General features: G+C 37.6%; 1 protein-coding gene across 2 annotated transcripts in view; it reads right to left on the reverse strand.

The window, feature by feature from the left end:
- The window catches only part of NBAS (NBAS subunit of NRZ tethering complex), a 190,213-nt gene that overhangs the window by 136,407 nt on the left and 36,312 nt on the right, over positions 1-17,494 (reverse strand). For both annotated transcript variants that reach the window (XM_082049168.1, XM_082049167.1), the window contains exons 22-28: positions 8,618-8,701; positions 6,919-7,072; positions 5,283-5,468; positions 4,044-4,217; positions 2,928-3,061; positions 2,161-2,223; positions 1,491-1,613 (exon numbers count right to left, since the gene is read on the reverse strand). In XM_082049168.1, coding sequence (XP_081905294.1) covers positions 1,491-1,613; positions 2,161-2,223; positions 2,928-3,061; positions 4,044-4,217; positions 5,283-5,468; positions 6,919-7,072; positions 8,618-8,701 — 918 coding nt within the window. The remainder of the gene's footprint in view (positions 1-1,490; positions 1,614-2,160; positions 2,224-2,927; positions 3,062-4,043; positions 4,218-5,282; positions 5,469-6,918; positions 7,073-8,617; positions 8,702-17,494) is intronic.

The following is a 17,494-nucleotide window of genomic DNA, read 5'->3' on the forward strand; positions in this document are numbered from 1 at the left end:
AATTAAATATTTTCTTCTTCAACAAACTGAAGAAAAGCAGTAGATAACACTACAGTTCCATCACCAAAAACATGAGTTTTCTCAAATGCTATGTCAATGTTTAATTGGACTCTTAACCAAAAGTGATTTAAAGACAAAATGCTTTTAATATTAACATTAAAACAATGTCTGTGGGATAAAGTTGTTTGATGACAACAACGCAGTACTCCAAGTGCTTTTTCTGTTTGTTTTCTGCGGGATAATACAGAGATTTAAGCAATCTTTATCAAGATCCCCCAAACAGGTTTTGGTAACCCCCAGTGGTATATCAGGGCATTGCAAGTGCTGTCTTCCAGCTGATCCAGGAACAGCTGGGTAAAGACAACTGGTAACAGCAACTGAGGATCATTAAAATGCTATTTCTTGTAGGAAATTCTCAAAGGAGTAATCAATTGCATGCCATCACTGGCAAATAGAGCTGCAAGTTTATATTGTTCCTTAAATTGGAATGGTATTCAGATTCTTGACCCTCTGGATCCATGGATTTCTGTTTACCCACAAAGCTTCCTATAAAACTTCATTTGTTCTATCAAACCTTTTACTAGTAAAAACACTGTGGAAGTTTTTTGACGTTATCTTGAGCCTTTCACATTAAAAAAAGACTTTTTAAAGCTACAAAAGCTTGTCCAATTAAGTGATTTTCTCATGTGGCATTAGCTTTCTCATTTTGGCAAAGAAAAGGGTCCGTACAAAAAGAGAAAAATCAACATTTTTGCTAAGAGGCATTGACTTGATCTTTCTAAAGAAAGGTTCTTAGAAGCCAAAAAGCTTTCAGCATGTCCAAGTTAAATACTACCCTACCATCACCAGTAAACTGTTGTACATGTGTCCTCTAAATAAGAGAAAAAAAAAAAAACAAAACAAAGCACAACCAACACTATTTTTCCTAGGGCCAAATCTTTTTAGCTGCTTATTGCAAGAGCTGTGTAATAATTCATCTACACCTGGAAGACGAGTTAAATTAAGTAGTTCTTACAGAGCAAAATTGAAAAATTATACTGGAAATAAAAGAGGTAGAATCGATACATAGAAATCAATAAATTACCCTATTACAAGAGGTCCTAAGAAAACACGACAGAAAAAAAATAGTGTTATTTCACAAATCCTACACTCTCAATAAAATTAAATAGGTCTTAAAGGATCTCATTTACAATGTTAACTTTTACTGTTCATCATCTTGCAGTATTTCACAGCCAGTGTGCCATTTAGGCTTGTTTACTTGAACACAAACATATTGAAACAGGTTTAAAGCAAGACAAGAGTTTCCAAATGTGGAAAATGCAGCAAAAACACTAATCATGTTAATCACCAGTTTAACAAATGTGTTATTTGTATATCATGTGCGGTTTGAACACTGCGGTTCCCCACTGCAACAAAACAAGTACACTCTCTGACTGCAAGTACTTGTTATCTCCCTGTCCTTTCCCTCTTATCTCCCTTTGAATACTAACTTGCGACCTGTGTGCCTCGTCAGCCTAATCATCAGCTTCCGGGCCTCCTCCGCATTGTCCTTGGTGTCTTTCACAAAGGAAACAGGTTTCTGAAGTCCGTGTTTCTCCAACAGCTCTGACACACTGTAAATGGACAGACAATGTTTTTTAATCCTGTATAGTTGTAAAACTACTTCTTTTGCAGCTGTCTTAAAGCTGTCTCAGATAATGCACTGCACATGCAGTCTCCATAAAGTCCATAACAGCATGGATGAACCAGAGTAACATTATTTACTCAAAAAAATTTAATACTTTAGGGTAAATGCACATCACCAATGACCTGATGGCATATCTCCACAGCTTTTAGGTTTTGATTATTCAAAGCATTACAGAGCATCAAGAGCAAAACCAAATTCCCAGGACATTTCAAAAGTAACCTCCCTCCTCCTCCTAAAAAAAAAAAAAAAAAGGCTTTTATTTCAAGGAAAAAACACCCATACAGTTTTATTATATTCCAGTAGCATTTCAGCTCAAAATTTCTAAGTTGTTAATATAAAAAACATATATATTATCTTCTCAACAGCACTAAAAAGAAGATAAATATTCTTGCTGCTTGCTTGTCATAGAAGTACTTGGCTATGCCTAGTGACTTCTGTAAGAATGTATTACTTATTTTAGCAAAATTAAGTACCTCAGAATTTGTTCCAGTTCATCTACTTCATCATGAAGAGCGTTAGTCTTATCTGTTTCAGGCCTGCAAAGATATTATACAACTAATATTAAATAAATATATCTCCATAATTCTTGTAATTTCTTCATATAATTCCCATTACATAAAGACAAGCAGTTTGGAACATTCCTTGATGAAAATCAAATATATGTTTGCTTGACAAGATTAAAACAGTTGGCTTCACGTTGGAAGGACGCCAAAAGTGAGAGGGGTCCCTCAGTCTCCTAAGAACGGAGCTTTTCCTTCTTCCTTACACTTTTCTCCAGCTGTCTCCTTCCCACATTTAAAAGATACTGGGAGAATAATTTACATCTCCTCCTCATGCTTTCTCTTTCTTGAGAAGTACTTGTCCTTCATCTAGGTCTTCCATACAGAGACCTCTCTCACAGGGCCATGTTGCTGCTAACAAGCTAAGTGCAAGATGCCACTAACCGGAACAAAACCAGTAAGATAGACCTAACACTTGGTCTTAATTCACCAAGATATAAAGTCTACGAGACTAACACAGAAGCCTTGGTCCAGGCTGCTATTTTAAACCATGTTTTGTTCCATTATTTGATGGAGTACATATACAGCACAAGCATACGTATGACCACAGCAACTCAGATAGGAACAGAAAATTCTGGTAACATTACCTACCTTTCAGTGACTTAATGACTAAAGTATTAATTCACAACTATATTTAACTTATCTAAAATACTTAGAAATAACTTGCTGAAAATGTTTACCCATATCCTCTTTGTGGAAGGCATTCCAAAATATCGTAACAGAGAGAGAGCTGGTCATCTCGTTCACAACTATAAATACATTCCAATGCTGTAATCATAAGCTGGTCTTGATCAGGAATAATTTTTTGCTGACACTAATAAGAAAAGAAAGCACATTATTTTTAGTTTTCTGTTTCTAATTCACCAGTGAAGTTTTTTCTATAAAAAGATGTGTACTCCAAGTAAATAAATTGTCTTCAGTTGTAATTAGAAGATCTCTTGTCAGCAACTTAGTGAAGTACCTGTTGCAAGTATAACCTGAAACATAACTTGGCTGGTTTCCTACACCACAGATCCTGGAAAGAACAGTGGTACGTCATTATGTCATTTATGAATCTGAGAGGTGGAGACGGTGCAGGGCAGAGGAAAGCGACCACTGAAAACATTTGTCAGATTTATTTAATATGTACAACACTATCAATACATATAAAATAGCTGCGTTTTACCTTCACTGGTTGATTTCCGTCCATACACTTGGAACACTGAGTAATGCGCAAAAATGTGCTTATGGGCCCTGGAATCATTATTTAAACTGTAGAAGCAGCATGAAATACTCACCTGGAAAGTAACTTCAACCCTTACTCACTGAATTCTTGGCTCCATTCTAATGGCCCCCATTTTATTTTTTACATTGGTTGTGGAAAGAGAGGGGTAGGGGCAGGGTAGGGAGAAATAGCTGGAAATATACTGCTAATAAATTCCTCAGGAAAAAATAGTAGTGAGATCAAACTCTTTCATAATTACTTTTTAAAAACCAGATATGCCAGGACATTACTTTAAATGCGTCACCATAAAATTACTTTAAAGAAGAATCTTTACAATTATTTTTGTTCTGCTAGGTCAAGATCATAATTACATTGGTTTGACAATCTCATCAAGGAAAGTTTAGTTCAACCATACTTTATATAGATACCTTTTAATTAATATTTTATAAAACATAGCCAAACTTGGCTCCAAGAAGAAGGGAAAGATGAGACAATCTGATTTAGACGGCAAACAAAACCTATTTATGAAATCACCTCTTCAGGACAAGAATATCCAAATAAACCAGTAGAATCAACAGGGCTCTATACTTACAGCAGGTTTTGAATTCTGAAATATCTTCAGAGGTAGAGTGAGGTCTTCCTTTGCTAATGTTACTAAATATTCTTTAAAAAGTGAATTTGCAAGACCAGGGGACTGGTTTTCACAGCGATGAAGAAAAGGGATCATCCACTGATAAACATTTTTCACATATTTTTCCTCAGAAGACTGGCAAGCACAATGAGTTACAGAGAGGAAAAAAAGAATTAGTTCAGCTTTATTGTCCAAAACCAACAAGAAAACAAAACAACCAACAAACAAAACAAAAAGAACACAAACAAACAAAAAGACCACACACACACACAAAAAAAAAAAAAAAGCACAGAACATATTTTGATCAACGTAACTGAAACAGTATCTTCACCTATCACAACCAAGAGCTGAAGCCTGACTTTCCCCACTGCTGCCCAGATCACTACATCACGAAGCACTGAAACAATCCATCATCTTTCTGCTACCCAATGGCTTGGGGAAACTAAGCCATACAGGCATAAAGCCCCTTCTGCAAGGAAAGCCTCGCTGTCTTCCTCCTGCAGTTTTGGGACGAGTGAAGGATCAGCTTGCATTCATGTCAGAGTAGCATTACTTTCAGAATGCAAGAAACCAAGACAGAAAAGTAAATTCTGAGTAGTTACACAAATCCTAGCAGAATTTTGAAAATTCTGAAGAGCTTCAAATGCACGAATACTCTCCTCTGGTGCTTACATATTCTTCGATTGAATTTCAGAGCCCTGTTCAATCTCTAGGTATTTTTCAACTTTTCCAGCACAGGCTGAACAAAGAGAAGATTAAAACACATGTGCTGCAGAGGCAAATATTAAGATTTTTTTTCCCAATATTTAAAGACACCAAAAAACATCCAAAGAAAACAATCGCTGTTGTATCTTCAGCATTAACAGCTACCCTGAAGATCCTTTAGAAAAGGTCAATGAAAAAGCAATTCCCAGCTTTCAAAAGACTGGATTTATTAACATTTAGTCCTATGCCTAGGATGAAGAAACAGGTCTTTGAGAAAACAAAGCCGTTTTAGTTGTTGTTAGAAACAAATAAACAAAGGAAAAAATCCACCACAACAAAAAGGAACAGTAAAAGTGTTGAATTCTTGCTGAATTACAGATGGTGGTTCATCAGAAAAATGACAGCCAATAACAATATCTTCATACACACAGGATCTAGGGTAACCTGCATTAGCGGAAATCAAGGTATACTTACTGATTTATTCACAATACTTACATTCTTCATCAGCAGTCTCAGCTTTTCAATGTCCTTCATCTCTACAAGTTCCTTCAAAGTTAAGGTTCGATCACCATCAGTTTCATAAACTACTGTCTCAAGAGTGATCAGATTGTCACAAAGCACCTGCAGACCAGGAATATTCCTTTCCATACCGAGACGAACAAGGGACAGAGCACAGTCCACCTGAAAAATAATAAAAACCACCATGTAACTGTTTCAAAAAAACACAAGTTCAAGTGCGGTCTGTGTCCTGCTTGTGTGTCAGTTTTCTTCCCTTGTTCCTTAGTAGGCAGTTCTAAGTTCCTACAAGTTTTTGTGGCCTGTATATTCTTCAACAGACTGCTCTTCTCAGCATTATAAAGACCAAACAAAATGCATAATCCTAGTGGATAATGTCATTACACCTTTTTTGACCCAGATGTGCCCTACTGATGCATGTAAATTAGGAGAAAACTGGTTTTTATTCTTTCTCAAGATCACACACAGAGATACATCACCTCATCTCACTGCAACGAATTGAAAGGATTGCTTTAAACTAAAATAATCCGTTAACTGACTGAAGTCATGCATATCTCTGCACATAACATGACTTTTGTAGCTGTCCATGAATTAATAACTTTAATTATTGCATTTTATTTCACAGAAGATAATGACAGTCTTTTTCCCTGGTGACTGAAAATAACTTTATATGAAAGATTCTGTTTCAATTTCAAACAGCGTAATATTGGCTGCATGTATTCAGTGAGGCAGACGTAAGTCTGGAAGAGCAGACCGCAATTTCATGTATGTGTTAGTAATTTAATTGATCCTTGGAAGTTGCTTTTATTTCCATATCTACTGATAGGCTGTTAAGATCACATGGAACTATGATTAAAGAACCTTGGAGGGCTGCAAACTTGAAGAATAAAAGAGTTCGTCCATCGGAACTAACTCATAGCGATACTTCCAGTCAGCCTCCTTTTCACACAGCTAATTTGGCTTGAGAAGCAATAAAATACCAGTGCACATCAGTGAAGAGCTCTATTCTTACTTGCAGTGCTTATTTCTACCACACAGAGATTCAAATATTTTTAAAATATGAAGTAAATAAGGCAAAAATAAGCTGCATGGTTCTCCCACAGACTCACAATAAACCTGCCAGGAAGACATAATGACAGTACCACACACTGGTATATGAGTGACACATGCAGCTGCCACACAGGGATATATATATATATATGGCACAGTATCACATGACAGATAATAAAACATGTTACAAACATAAAATGTAATGGTAAACATTTTTCATGGACTATGGAAGTGCTACAGTCTGCTATGGTAGAGCCAGGTGAAAGGGAATCTATGGGCCTCCATTCCTATGGATTAATTATTTGCCTAACTAAACTTTAGAGCAAGCATAAGTATGCTGCAAAGGCAAAAAAGAAAAACAAAACAAAACCATGAAACAAAACCACAAAACAAACCCTTCCCCCCACACACACAAAATAACCTTCAAAAGCCACAATGAAGATTGAGACGCAGTGTATATTACTGAGGGAAAGGCGTCCCACCAAAACACATTACGACAGGATCCTGTTGAAGAAAGTTGATCAGCCCAAGTCACCCGTCATCATTTCCTCGCTGCTGTTCTCACCTGCATCGAGTATTTTTCAATCTCCTGTGCTCTGCTCAAATACCAATCGGTAACGAGACCAACTGAAAGGTCAGTTGTCCTGTACTTCAGTAACTCAGGTTGTGTTTCATACAGAAATTCACCTTCATCTTGTAAAGTTGGTTCAACAACCACCCTTTTTTTTAAGGAAAAAAAGCGTATGTTTAAGAATACATTTGCTCACATTTTTTCACATCAGTCTTTCTCCTGAAGATCTGTTTGTTCTGAAATGAAATTATATAATCGGCCTACAATGACACCAATAATTTGATGATATTCAAAGGCCAGTCACAGTAACTGTTATTTTTTGTCAGCAAAGTAACTAGTAAGAGATTCCAAACACGAAACAGATCATGAAAGAAAAAGAAATCCTTTGTGCTGAAGACACAGGTATGCCCAAGCTCTGCTTTCCATCTGCTCCTCACAGAATCACACAGAATTACAGAATGTCAGGGATTGGATGGGACCTCGAAAGATCATCTAGTCCAATCCTGCAGCCAGGGCAGGAACACCTAGATAAGGTTACACAGGAATGTGTCCAGACGGGTTTTGAATGTCTCCAGAGAAGGAGACTCTACAACCTCCCCAGGCAGCCTGTTCCAGTGTTCTGTTACCCTTACTGAGAAGAAGTTTCTTCTCAAATTTAAGTGGAACCTCTTGTGTTCCAGTTTGTATCCATTACCCCTTGTCCTACTGTTGGTTGTCACCGAGAAGAGCCTGGCTCCATCCTCGTGACACTCACCCTTTAGATATCTGTAAACATTAATGAAGTCACCCCTCAGTCTCCTCTTCTCCACGCTAAAGAGACTCAGCTCCCTCAGCCTTTCCTCATAAGGGAGATGCTCCACTCCCCTAATCATCTTTGTTGCCCTGTGCTGGACTCTTTCCAGCAGTTCCCTGTCCTTCTGGAACTGAGGGGCCCAGAACTGGACACAATATTCCAGATGTGGTCTCACCAGGGCAGAGTAGAGGGGGAGGAAAACCTCTCTCGACCTACTAACCACCCCCCTTCTAATATACCCCAGGATGCCATTGGCCTTCCTGGCCACAAGGGCACAGTGCTGGCTCATGATCATCCTGCTGTCCATCAGGACCCCCAGGTCCCTTTCCCCTACACTGCTCTCTAAATAGGTCATTCCCCAACTTATACTGGAACCTGGGGTTGTTCTTGCCCAGATGCAATACTCTACACTTTCCCTTGTTATATTTCATTAAATTTTTCCCTGCCCAACTCTCCAGCCTGTCCAGGTCTCGCTGGATGGCAGCACAGCCTTCTGGCGTGTCAGCCACTCCTCTCAGCCTGGTGTCATCAGCAAACTTGCTGATAGTACGCTCTATTCCCTCGTCCAAATCGTGCACAGTAAATGGCAGTTTTGTGACCCATTAATGCTCTATGACAATATTACAGTCGATAAGTAACATGGCAGGATGAAAACATTAACCTCCCCCCACTCACATGCAAAAGGCACTCATCACATAATCACGCAGAGCATAAGGCTGTAACAGGAAAGAGGGTTTGCTCAGTCTCACTAAGAAAGCTGAAAAGTCTAGTTACTGTGCACAAAAATAAGAAGTGAGTCTTACTGGATATTTCCGACATTTTAGGAATCAGTAACTAAATTCTTTATCTGAAATATACAATAATATAGAAAAAAAACATTTGCCTTTTCAATATACTTACCTGCATTCTGCTTTTTCACACCAGTCTTCTTCACGATGTTTCTGCTCATCCCAAGGAAGAATTTTTAATTTCCCCTGCTTATAACTAGTGTAACAGAAAAGGGAAACTTTACACAATGTTTGCGGTTTTTTAAAATTGTGATGGCATTCAATTAATTGAATACAAAGCATAAGCAAGTATTTCAGTGAATTCATAGGCATATAATTACAGTACCAATTCTTTAAGGTTCATCACTTCTTAATGCAGCTATACAAGTGTGATTTTGCCTGTATGGTATTATCTGTAGAAACACATTCTACCTATACTTCTATGCTACCTATATTTCTTACTGATCGTACATTTTTAAAAAAGGAAAAAAACCACATGACATGCTTTAAGAATTTTTACTGCTTCACAGTAAATATTCTGACTCCATGTGCTGTCACGGAAGCCTGAAATGAGCAAAAATCTATGATCTTCACAGCCATAAAAAATACCCATGTAATTCTTCAAATTTTAGCACAAATCCTTGTACTGAACTGAAACAAGATATGCGCTGCTGTACTGATCTTCTCAATTAAGTTTAATGTGGTTTTCTCCCTACAAACTTCCACAGTGAAACATTCTCTAAATATTGAGGTTGAAGAAAAATAAAAATCTGTTTAAAATGCATATTAAGAACACCATGGGTTATTATAGAGTGATTAGTTATGGCTTGTTGTTGAAGGCTCGTTGTTTAAGCAGCGTAAAACCCAAGAAAACCATGTCAAGCTCTGTAGAACATAAACTAAGGGGGGAGAGAAGAGCCATATAGGTTCTGGCATTTGTAGAAATAAGAAAGAAACCATGCACAAAGACATTAAAGTTTCAGCATACACAGCAATAAGCTATTTTAAATCGCATTCGTCTTCTCCTGACCCTGATAATGAACAGCAATAGCAACACTACATGGACAATCCCTATTTATAAATTAACAACTGATACAATCTTTTCACCCCTTGAAGAGCAGCACTGTAACTCAGTAGCCTGAAAAGAAACACAATTCCAAGACACAAATTGATTTCACAATATATTAAGAGCCAAAACAAACTAAAAATCAGTAAGTCCATCTCATTTAGCAACAGCCAACAAACACATTTAAGAAACTGAGGCATGTCCATCCCAGCACACGTTTCTCCCAGGTCAGCCGCCTCTCCTTTCCCCCTCAGTGCACTAACAATAATGCCCCATGTTTTATCACAGGGATTCCAACCCTCCAAATGAAACATGCAGTAGAAATCCAGCAATAAATTGACAGAGACAGATTTGCAGGCTATAAAAGTCAAAAGAAAGGAGGGGAGAAGACAGAAAACTGCTAATTGCCAAGTCTCAGCTACAGTAACATCTGCATTCAATTCCAGTTCAGCTGGGCAAAACGCTACACAATTATCTTTATAATTACACACCATGTAGTAACATCACTGAAAAATAATTAATAAAGAAAACTCCAAATTAAAATTTATGGTATAAGCACCAGGAATAAAGTCACCTTCTGACTTAGGAAACATTCAGGCCACGTACTTTGGGAATTAGGGGTTGGTTTGTTTAAGTCTTACATTATCAATTAATTTTAAAAATAAGTATTTAAAACTGGGTTCATAAGGTCATATTTCATATATCATACATGAGAAAGTAATTATGGAAGTGTTCGCTTTATCAGTTGAAATGTCAAAAGCCAAAGTGTGATTAACTATCCCTTCCAAAATAAAAACATTAAATCAGACAAAATTTTATTGCCCAATAGTGTCTTATGGGGGGGAGGAAGGGGACAGAAAAAAGGGAAAAAAAAAAAGGAAAACTAGAGGTTTTATACAGCAGAGGACAAGGGTTTCATTCTAGAAACTATGTTAAATCATGTCTGCAAAACTGAGGCAGAACTACCAGAAGAGAACAACAGTAAGAGGAGATTTTCAGGTAACAACACAAATTTACATTACAGTTTTTTTTCCTCTACACACACTAATACTTTAACTAGTGTTCTGCCTTCAAGAACTGTAATGCTAAGATTTTGTTATTTTACTGTATTTAAAAAAAAAAAGTCTCAGATACAGTATGGGCCTGTAAGACTTGACTACATCAAATCAAATCATTTTAACAAGCTTTTATATAAAAATATCAGGAGTAAAAGCAGATTCAGTCACTGGCGAGGACCAGTTGGCAGTGGAAGCTCTCATAATGGAGCTCGAGGGCCTGGGCAGTTTCGGAAGCTGAAGAACCACGGAGCTGAGCTGGGAGGAGCACTCACAGCACATCCTGCCCTTCCCTTAGTCTCCTTCCCACAGCTTCGGGAAGAACAGCAGGAATATGACTGGGGAACCTGCAAAACTGTGGCAGCCTCTCTTTGCAAGTCACTCTCTCACCCAGCCCCTAATTAAGACAACACAAACTGTGCCCCTACCCCTCTCTTCCCAACTCTGGCTTTTGCTTGAGTCTCTGAAACACCTAACTATGGGGGAGAGACAGAGGGTACACATGACAAGTAGATATTTACATCAAGCTCCATTAGAAAATTGCAGCAGGTAGCATTTATTGTATTTACTCTGAAGGCAAATTCCTGTTCCAAGCAGTCACCTGCAGAGTGCCTATGGCTCTGTCAAGTCAGAGCGTCCCATCGGAACAAGTCTTCCTGAGTAATCTCGGGGACCCAGGAGGAACTTCTGGGAAGGTTGCTTTGGTTTGGCTGTGCTTTCACTGGTTTTGCTGTCAGTGACAGAAGGAAGTCATGCAAAACAGTAAGGAAAGAGGTGCACAGATTTAATTGATATTTAAGCTTCCAAGTTCTCCTATTTTAGCTATCAAATTATTAAAAGAATAAAGACAGCAGAAGTTTAGATCACGAAATTAAAGCTACAGAAGCATGAATGTGATATCGAATGACAAGACATTCGGGAACTCATACACACTCTCCTAATGCTACCAGCCCTCCGCTTGAGACCTGAAGAAAAAAATAAAAAGGAAAAAGAAGAAAAAAGTCTACCAATTCAAGCCTGTACTGCCAAATACTGCATTGAACATGTTCTTCTTAATTAAGCTGCTACATCCTGCATAATTGCCATAATAACCATAGACAATGGCAAAGTTACATTCTGGGATTATAGTTCCACTTAAGAAACTGTTTCTTAACAGATGCAATAGGACAAAAGGGTTGCAAATTTTCTTAACTGACCTGAATACAATGATGAATTACATGTTTATTCCCTTCAATTATTCTAAACTTAGTTGCGTCCCTTTCCTGACTCTTGTAAACAATATTTGAGACTAAATAAATTTTTGCAAGCAATCCACCCAGCCTAAAATCAAAGTTGCTTTTTGTAGACTGATGCAATCACCTATCCAGCCATTCAGAAAATAATTTGTACTTCTTTCTCCCTATCTAAAAGTAAATATTTTCCTCCCTATTCCAGTAACACAAAACATGCTTGGGTTTGCCTATAAAATGCAACTGCTTCAAATATTTTTTCAAAATACACTTTAAAATAGAATCCTTTCAAATTAACAGAAGTCATGAATTAAGTACAGACTTCATTCAAAATAACTTCTCCATCACCACACTAGGTCTTATAGTTTCAACTGAAGTTGACAGCTTAATGCTTTAAAAAATGCTTACTGAGGAAGATCTCACTCAATCCAAGCTGCCAGGCTTTGCTCTCTTTGTATGACAGATGATTTGCTTCACCCTTTCCCCTCACCTCCAAAATCCATCAAGTGAGGAAGCAAAGTGCAGCTCTGCCTCCCTCTGCCTGCCTTCCTCAACAGAGAAGTGTTGCAAAGCAAAGAGACAAGCAACGTGAATGCAAAAGGTAAGAAGTGTGTGATCATCCCTTCTGTGAGAGCCAGAGCAGATTGAAAAATCCCTGAAGAAAGCAATGAATATGTTAAGACTGATAAAAAGTTGTTCATTTTTTGTTTCAGTTAAATACGAAATGACATTTCACTGCTTTTACTCCCTACAACACTGTGAGCACTGAGGAGACCATCGAGGCCTCATTTCATATGAACAGCAGCAGATACTGTTTTACACAATATGCAGCTAAGCTGTTAGCTACTTGCTGCATGCCATAGATTTAAAAAAAAAAAGGTGTATTTGGGCTCAAAAATATTAAGAATTCTTCTAATAAAGTGTCACAGGAGTCTACTACATCTAGAAAATATCTAGTAGAATATTTGAGCCACTTGAGAAACTCCAGGTGAATGCTGTGCTGCAGTTGCCTGTATCTATATTCTATTCCCTTTGCAACTGCTGTTGGCCATTTGCATTCTGGCCAAAGCTACCAAGACCAATCTCATGTTTCAGCACAAGATTTTGCAGGAATGAAACCTACAGTTGTCCAGACACATCAATTGAAGAAGTACTATAAGCATACTTCAAAAGTTTTTCATGAAAGCTTATTAACAGACCCCACCACGAAATACTAAAGTGGAAAAGACTTTTCAGTTCATGGAAAAGAATCATCATGAACTGCTATCTTGACTGGGAAAAGTCTGCTTCATCTTTTTTCCCTTCTCACAGCAGAAAAGGTTAGAGTTAAAATATTTTAAGTCAGGTGTATGGATAAGCCATGGAAAACTCTTTTAAAAGTATTTTCTGCTCTGGCTTGATTTCCCATTTTAAAAGCATTCAGGTTCAGCAGAGGAATAAGTTGAGAGAAAAACTTCAGATTTCTGAAGCTCTCACCAAGAGTCAAGCAACACTCAATAACTATCTCCTCTAAATGCTTAAAGAAAACACCACCAAAAAAAAAAAAAAAAAAGTGTAAAATGTCATAGTAGAAATCAGCAATAATGGAAAATCAGTCTTAAGAGATACATTTCTTGCTAAGTTCAGGGAAAAACAAAACAAAACAAAACCAAACCCAAACAAGAACAACAACAAAAACAACAACAAACAAAACCAAACAAAAAACAAAATAAAAAATAAAAAATAACAAACAAACCGCACAGCTAAAACCACACCAATTAAAACTTGTAACTTCATTCACCTCCTCACAAGGCTAAAATTAAAAATCCATAACTCCCTCCTGCCCCCTACATGCCTGCATCCAATTGTCCTTACTTTCTCTCCTCTTTACGAAGACTTTAGAAAAACTCTTCATATTTGAATTCAAATACGAGGACTGGAATAAAAAAGTCTCGATGCCAGCAAAGGATGGGAGATCCCTGTACCTGAGGCTTTTATAAAGGCAAAGAAATTAGTAAACAATGTATTAATCTCAACATTTATCACGAGATCTTTCTTAACTGATAGTTAAGTTTTCGCATAGCTTTTTTTTTCCTCAAATTTCCACTAGCAGTGACTCCTTTGACTCACGCAGAAGTAGTAGCTGGTAAAATGGAAACAAGAGAGCTGAGAACAATTTCAGGCATCAAAACACACTCGCAGTCTGCAAACTCGAAAACATAAATGCAGATGAGACAGAGAAGAACAAGAGATACAGACATGAAGACATACATGAAGAGGTAGGACTTCATTTTTCTACCATGTTTTTGTTCACAACACACACGCAGCAAATCCAGGTGCAGAGGTGCCCGTGGGAAGCACCGCAGAGGCCCTGCGCACAGCGTGTGCACCTCACAGGGCTGCACAAAGTGAATTCAGCACGCACAGGCAGCTTGTCAGATGGGCACAGACTCTGTCCTATGGCATCCAGAACTCGGTCTCTGTCCTTATCCTGCCCACCTTTGCAGTTTTGTTCCGGAAACTGAAACCCCCCAGAGGTCAGAAGCACGGGCAGCGTAGGTCTGCATCGCTGGGCACCCACTTGAAATTCCAGATACAGGGACAGATCCCGGCAGCCACAGAGGCAGGAGGAGCCTTTTCCAACTAAAAGAAACGATCAGCTGTGCCATAATATAACGCTACATAAATATTAGCACAGGGTTGTTTTTTGGTTTTTGGTATTTTTTTTTTTCCTGAGTCACTGCTTTCCCCATCCTTTCCTCTCTTTTATTTTCAACAGCAGAAAAAATATGATTGGAGCCCAGTAAATTGACAGTATTCAACTCTATTTCTTCAAAAAGAGCTGAGCTTTCCTGTATTGCTCTTTTCACTGTTGTTTACGTTGGCTTGGCAATTCTTCCCATTCTTTGCGTTGACAAAAGAGGTCTATGCTATTGTAGTTTCTGTATCCTACCAACTGCATTTATTCAAACCTGCAGATTATTTTTTCTCTCCAAGGACAGGCTTTAAAAAGAGGAAGGTCTAATTCAGTTTTAAGGTCAGAGTTCAATTCTTTCTATGACTGATGGCAACTCCGTGTTTTTTGTGGGTTTTTTTTCCTTCAAGCATTTCATACAGCAGCTCTGGCTCTGAAACTCATGTAGTTAAGGATTAGGTGATTCTTTAAAAACTTTTTCCCTGTAAACTTGTGCACACTGAATACAGACTCCAAGCAAAAGGGCAATTCACCCCAACACATTTAGGAAACATTATTTTTTTGCTGAAAGACATGCACAATTTTAAGAGTATGTCTGGGGTTTTTTTTCTAAAAAAAATTTTGGAAGTAGATGAAACTTTATTTTTTTAATGTTTTTTAAATCATCTCATTGTCTGAAAAAAGTTATAAACACTAATCCTACATTTGAAAGCTTGTGTGTTACATACTAGAATACTTCTGAACATAACTCATTTAAGTAAGACACTGAGTATTGATCTGTTAAAGGTAAGAAAGCTATATGTGAAGATTCTGAACTATAAAATAAGGTAGTGTTTCCATCAAATGGTTTTGTTATCCATTCAAAATGTTTTTGAAGAATGTGCTTGATTCCAACTTCATGACACTTATGTTTTGAATTATCTCAACTGTATGTTTTGTGATAAGAGGAATATAAAATCCTGAACCTTCAAATATTCTTTTCCCCCTTGCAGACTTATCAGAATTTATGATTTCCATATTTTACTGTAGGCACACTGTAAAGTGTTTTAGATTTCATATTCAAATTAGCACTTCTGTAATCCCACTACATACAGACGAAGGCACTGAAAGTAGGCTATATATATATAATACATGTAGCTGTATATAATACAGGATCTGCAAGAGAAGTTTTATAAAATATTCTTTTTTTAATTTAATCCAGAAACTCATTTGGCCAAAATTTGTATCTTCTCAGACAGCAATGGGGAAATCAGTGCCAGTTTCTGTTGCTCTGCAATTCTAATGGCTCTGAAATAGCTTCATGACGCCACAATTATTCTATAACTGAGGATGAAATATAATAACAAATGCATCCCAGATATGTAGTCTTAAACAGCTACGATATGTTTTGCATTTTTTATATTGTGTGAAAACACTCTTTTCTACAATTATAGTGGTTTAGGAGTGAATTAATAAATGTAACTATATAACTGATTACATATATTTTTAGGTTTCCAATAATTCAATATACTATGTGACCCAAAAGTGGTGGGCAGAGAGAGCAGGTCTTCATTTTCCAGGAATATCCACAGGACATGCCACAAATTCATCAAGACTTAAGTACAGGTGGTGCCCAAACCAGAGTGCCAGAAACACCCCACATTTGGGGAAAACTGATCCACATTAACTAGTGGAAAAGGTATCTCGGGTGCTTTTGGCTGCCACAGTTAACAACCCTTCAGAATTCCTGCTGCGCACGTTGTGACGACAGGTCTTCTGAAGCAACTCTGCCACTAGAGAAGAAAAGTTATATCTAATTTCACACAACTAAATCAAGCTATGTTTTAGCTACATGGTCAAACTTTAACAGAACCTTGGGAGAGGGGAACTTCCTTTTTCCTCCTAAAACAATCTAGACTGAATGATCTAAACATCAGAAAAATCAGCCAACACCGTAGAATCGCAGTTCAGAAGCTCACTATGGTTTTTTTCCTTGATGCATACAACCAAAATTGTGAGGCAACAGTTCACAAAATCAAAATGGGTTATTTTAAGGACACAGCTGAACTTCAAGTACGATCAAAGCTGTCTGCCACCATAGAGTGAAAATAGTCCTTCAGAATTGTATAACGTATAATAGAGGTTCAGGGAAGAAATTTTGTTCTAAACCCTGCAAAAAGGTGCCAGACAAATAAGACAATGGCAGCAATGCATTTTCATGAGAAGACTGGTAAAGGTAAGCCAAGGTACAGGTCAGGACAATGCAGGCAACAGACACACATGGTAGATGAAGACAGGACAACTCAGGCATGAACATGCCAGAAATATAAAGAAAACCTTGTTAATGCTCTGTGGATAAACAGCACAAGCACTGTTCAGCTCACACGCTACAGGAATGTATGCAAAAGCTGTTACTGACCCATGTGAAACCTCCAGAAACCTCCTCCGAACACAAGCAGCTCTCTCAGCCCTGTTCCTACCAGAAGTCAATCTAGACAGGAATACAAGTACTACAATACAAGTTAATCTTTCCCTCAAAAGTTATTTTTCCTACTTCATAGTAGAAGGTAAGATCTAAGATTTTATTTCCTCAAACACATCCTTGAAATAATATTAACTATATTGATCCCTCCTACCTCTAAACTGTTTTTCTTTTTTCCCTTAGTGCAAAGGAAAAGAAGTGCACATAAAACTTATGCTCATCTCGTTTATTTTGCTGTAGCACTATACAAATTAATTCAAACAAACTAACAAAAAAGGTCTGATCAGGGGAATAATTCTTTTAACATGAACACTTCCAAACTACACTAAAAACAAAAGCAATTCAACCTCAGAAGAGAAGAAGAAAAACTAACAGGAAAAAATAAGGACTATATTTTAAACAGTTCTGCAGACTTTCAGTCATCAAACCTATTTACATACACATACTAAGAAGTGAAGAGATGAAACTGTAAGAGCTTTATCGAAACTGCGTTGCCACAGGCAATAACTAAAAACCTAGTTCAGG

Source organism: Streptopelia decaocto (genome assembly GCF_964273445.1).
Source record: "Streptopelia decaocto genome assembly, chromosome: 3".
NCBI classification, from domain to species: Eukaryota; Metazoa; Chordata; class Aves; order Columbiformes; family Columbidae; genus Streptopelia; species Streptopelia decaocto.